The sequence below is a fragment of the Halyomorpha halys genome, unplaced genomic scaffold, assembly GCF_000696795.3.
Source record: "Halyomorpha halys isolate HHAL.00 unplaced genomic scaffold, Hhal_1.1 Scaffold163.1, whole genome shotgun sequence".
In the NCBI taxonomy this organism is placed as follows: domain Eukaryota; kingdom Metazoa; phylum Arthropoda; class Insecta; order Hemiptera; family Pentatomidae; genus Halyomorpha; species Halyomorpha halys.
The window spans coordinates 669760-674130 of NW_027116712.1; the positions used below are offsets into that span (position 1 = coordinate 669760).

The 4371-nt window shown below is 27.6% G+C and overlaps 1 protein-coding gene across 5 annotated transcripts in view; it reads left to right on the plus strand.

Annotated features, from left to right (window-relative positions):
• Nucleotides 1–4371, plus strand: part of kug (kugelei) — a 537878-nt gene that overhangs the window by 527252 nt on the left and 6255 nt on the right. For all 5 annotated transcript variants that reach the window (XM_067053444.1, XM_067053445.1, XM_067053448.1 and 2 more), the window contains 6 exons: nucleotides 33–176; nucleotides 269–520; nucleotides 1240–1583; nucleotides 2627–2777; nucleotides 2894–3104; nucleotides 3823–4084. In XM_067053444.1, the coding sequence (XP_066909545.1) occupies nucleotides 33–176; nucleotides 269–520; nucleotides 1240–1583; nucleotides 2627–2777; nucleotides 2894–3104; nucleotides 3823–4084 (1364 nt within the window). The remainder of the gene's footprint in view (nucleotides 1–32; nucleotides 177–268; nucleotides 521–1239; nucleotides 1584–2626; nucleotides 2778–2893; nucleotides 3105–3822; nucleotides 4085–4371) is intronic.

Consider the following 4371-nt stretch of genomic DNA (forward strand, 5'->3'; position numbering starts at 1 on the left):
TATAAATAATGTATATATTTATTTACTTTCAGATTGCTAGTTACACTCTTCAGATTCGTGCCGCTGATAGAGGAATTCCTGAAATGTCAAGCTTTACTGCTTTAAACATTGAAGTAATTGATGCTAATGATAATCCTCCATTATTTACTCAATCAAATTATACTGTAATTGTTCAGGTTAGCCAATATTACTTCAAATTATCAAAATGATAAAGGTATTGTAGCTCTGAATTAAAAATGGTGCTATAATTATTTATGGATCTTTGTAGGAAGATAAACGTCCAGGATGGGCTGTATGTCAATTATTAGTAACAGATTCAGATATACCTCCCAATACAGGACCTTTTATATTTGATCTTCAATCTGGACCAGGTCGTGCGTCTTTTCGAATAGAACCAGATGGAACCTTGCGTACAGCAGCATTACTTAATTATAAAATTCAAGATACATATTTACTTCATGTTCGGGTTTTCGATAATGGTTCTCCACCACTCTATTCTGACACATGGGTTATAGTAAAGGTAGGTTTTATAATGATATTACTATAACCTTCTAATTCTTAAATGTTTTATTTGTAATCATTAACATTCATAAAATCAACATAACTAACAGATTGGTTTTTAAAATTGGTATAGAGTATGTTTTACTGAATGGAACTTAGAAGAATAAATAATAAACATTATATCAGTATGAAATTCGTTAGTTGCTATATATTTAAATAGGATAATAATTTGAAAGGAAAGGAGTATTTTAATAATTACAAGTATTTTATAAAGATCATAATGTTTTAAATTGTAAATAGATAAAAAGATCATTTTGTCGCTATTTATGACACTATTTCATCTTGTTATCCAATGCCATCCATGTGAATGTTTACTGAGGTACATTCTCTACCTAAATTTCTTAATCATTTTATCGATTTATTAATTCTTTGATATTGTTCATCCTTATTTATCCATGTAGATTCTTCATGTCAATATATCATTGTTTTTTTTTTTTTTTTTTTTTTATCAAACTGATGGTGGCTTAAATTATACAGAACTTCATGATTTAAAATATTTTATTTTATCCCTTTGTTTATCCTATATAATCAACATTTTGTGTTATAAGATAACTATGGTTGCTCTTATAATTTATTGACTCTGGTACATTTATTGACTCCATAGTACATTTAGTTTTAGAAATAAATATATATATATATATATATACACACATGCAAATTATTCATCAATATTTACAGGTTATAGAAGAATCTCAATTCCCTCCTTCAGTAACACCATTGAACATTTGGATTGGATCATATCAAGAGCGGTGGAACGGAGGGGAAATAGGCCGAATTCATACGACTGATCAAGATCAATATGATACTCTTAATTTTGCAATTGCTTCAAGCCTTCCCAAATCACTTGCACTCTTTTCTATTGATCCTCATAATGGAGTTTTAACTGCCTCACCTGGCTTAGATCCTGGAAGATATAGTTTAAACATATCTGTTAGTGATGGAAAATTTCTTTCATACGGCAGTATAAAAATTATAGTAGAACCACTTTGGGATGAAATGTTACAAAATGCCTATAGTATAAGGTAATTTAGCAATGAAGTAATTTCTTTTGGATATTTAAATATAAAGTTCTAGTTTATTTTTGCATTGCAGTGTATTAAGGCCTATTTAATTTTTGGGGAAATCATCATTGTTTATAAATTCTGCGCTTCTTATAAGTTGGTCCTATATTTCTATCAGAACTTAATAAATAAAATTTATTGCCAATGTTTCTATAAAAAACATATCTATGGAAAGTGAAACTAGTGATTTCCTCAGTTTCTGGAATCTCCTTATAACTTTATTTATGATATTTTTATATTTTTTAATGATTAATATTGAAAAGAGTGATCTTTCAATTTTAGTTTAAGCGACTCATCTGGGCAGCGCCATTTTATTATTATTTAATCAAGTATTTCTCTCAACTTAATTTTGTTAATATTTCTCTTAGTTTATTATATTTAATAAAAATGTAATAAAGATCATTTTTTGTTAATTTGACTTTTAAAAATAAGAGGAGGGGTATTCACACAACCTGTTAATTATGTTAAAACATGCTAAGTATATCAAAGTCAAGGACTCATTTGACAGTTTGGTGCTAAATATGGCCGATATCACTCATGACTTAAGAACTTATGTGTCTGCTTAAACTTTTGCTGATTTCATGAATAATATAAAACTCACAGAGAAGACTATTATGAAGTTTTATATCAAATGCTTACTACTTTCATTTATTCATTTTTTATTCAAACTGAAATGTTATTAATTAAGCACAAGAACTCACAAAACTTTTATAAAGAACATGTACAACCTTCTGTAAAAAATAATACTTCAGTACATTTAGAAGCTTAGGACAGGGGGTTTGTTCACTCAAAATTAATATTTACTGTTTAGCCTAATTTTACATTTTGAATTTAGCACAGGTTACATTAATACTCTTACAATATCTTTCTAATTTACTTCAGTAAAATTTTATGTTGTTCATTAAATGATTTTTTTAAAACTCTTTTCTGCAGTAATTTAGCATTTACTTTTACTATATATATCACTAATGTGGTGAGTATTCATTTAATTTTATTCCTGACAGAATTCCTGGAATGACTCCTCATACATTTATTTTAACACAGCGGAAAACTTTATTGAAGGGTTTAAAATCAATGCTTATGAGAGAAATATCTGTTCTTAGTCTTCAAGAAGCGAACAATGGAGATATAGATGCACTACTACATATTAAAGATGTAAGTAGTAATTAACTTATAAATAGTATTAACTTATGGCTACAAACAATCATTTCTATTTATATTATTTTTAAATGACACTACTTAGCTGTTCTTATTAAACAAACTTTTTTCAGGGTATTGAAATAGAAGATCTCAATGAAGCTTTGAAATCAATAAATTTACCTGCTCTTCAGTTAGACTGCAGATGTTTAAATGGTGCTATATGTAGACAACGTGTAAACTTTGATTCTGAAAGAATCCTTATGATATCTACTGATTTCAATTCATTTGTGGCTCCATCACATACTCAAGACACTTATTGTGCATGTAATTTTGGCTATACAGGTATTAAAACTTAATAATAATAAACTAAAGCAAGAGAAAATAAATAATTTTTGTTTGATTATTTCTTAATGAATTTTACCTCATCATAAAAAAGTGAAAATAAAACATAATCACAATGGTGTCCCATTGTTATTAACAACTAAGTGCTAGAAACTTATTAAAAGTATAAATAAACCAAAATGGCAGTAAATATTTAAATCAAACCACTATTGGTTTGAAAAAATAATTATTAGATCTTTATTGGGATAAGGGATGCTTTTATCGATAAAATTGGTTTTATGTATAAAAAATATATTGATTTATAGGAGAAATATTCATAATTGGCTTGAACCTGAAATACATAAGTGTTCATAACTGCTGTGTGTGATCTCCCTGCTTCCCTCTAATCATAATCTAGATTTTCATAATCTTCACAGAACTATTCCATTCAAAATTTTCTTTATTGTCAGGATTTTCATAATTTAGTAATTTTATTATATATATCATGCATCTCAGTTTGTAATAATGAATATCAAATATTCTGAAACTTTTTTTTGTAAACAGTATGTTACCTGTATACTTCAACAAATTATTAGTTAGTCTATGACTGTTTTCACAATGGTGTGTGCAACTGTGAAATTTTTGAGGGAAAAAGCAACTGGTTACTATAAATTCTATGAATCAGATACACAATATAGTTATGTACAACCAGATTAACTATTCTAAATTTTTTTTGTAGGTGAGAAGTGTGAGGAATTATTGCCACCAACTCAATGTGAGTGCCCTCCATCTCAAACATGTATTCCTCAACCTGGGCCTCCTGGTTTTGTCTGTGCACCTCCTTCACCAGCATCTCCCTTATGTTCATTAAATCACACTTGTCCTCCAATATATAATCCAACTTTCAGTGGATTGTATAGCTTTACGTGGATGCAGATCATAATTGTGGCTTCAGTAGCATCCTTAATCTTGTTACTGTGCTCCATCTGTTTTCTTTGCAGGTATGGTAATATTAATTATATTTATATAAAATTGTAATAAGGTATTACTAATAAATTTAAATAAATTATATTATATTATCAATCAATTACTTATACTAAGATCTGGTTATTAATGAAAATGTAAAATAAAAAAAAAATTCTTATGATCATAGTCAATTTACTAGTGAAAAAAGGGATTTATGTATAGCACTCTCTTACTTATTTGTTTTATTGATATAAATTTTTTTTTTTCATTTTAATCATTATTTCATTGTGATATTTATCACAATATACTTTTGTCTTATTCA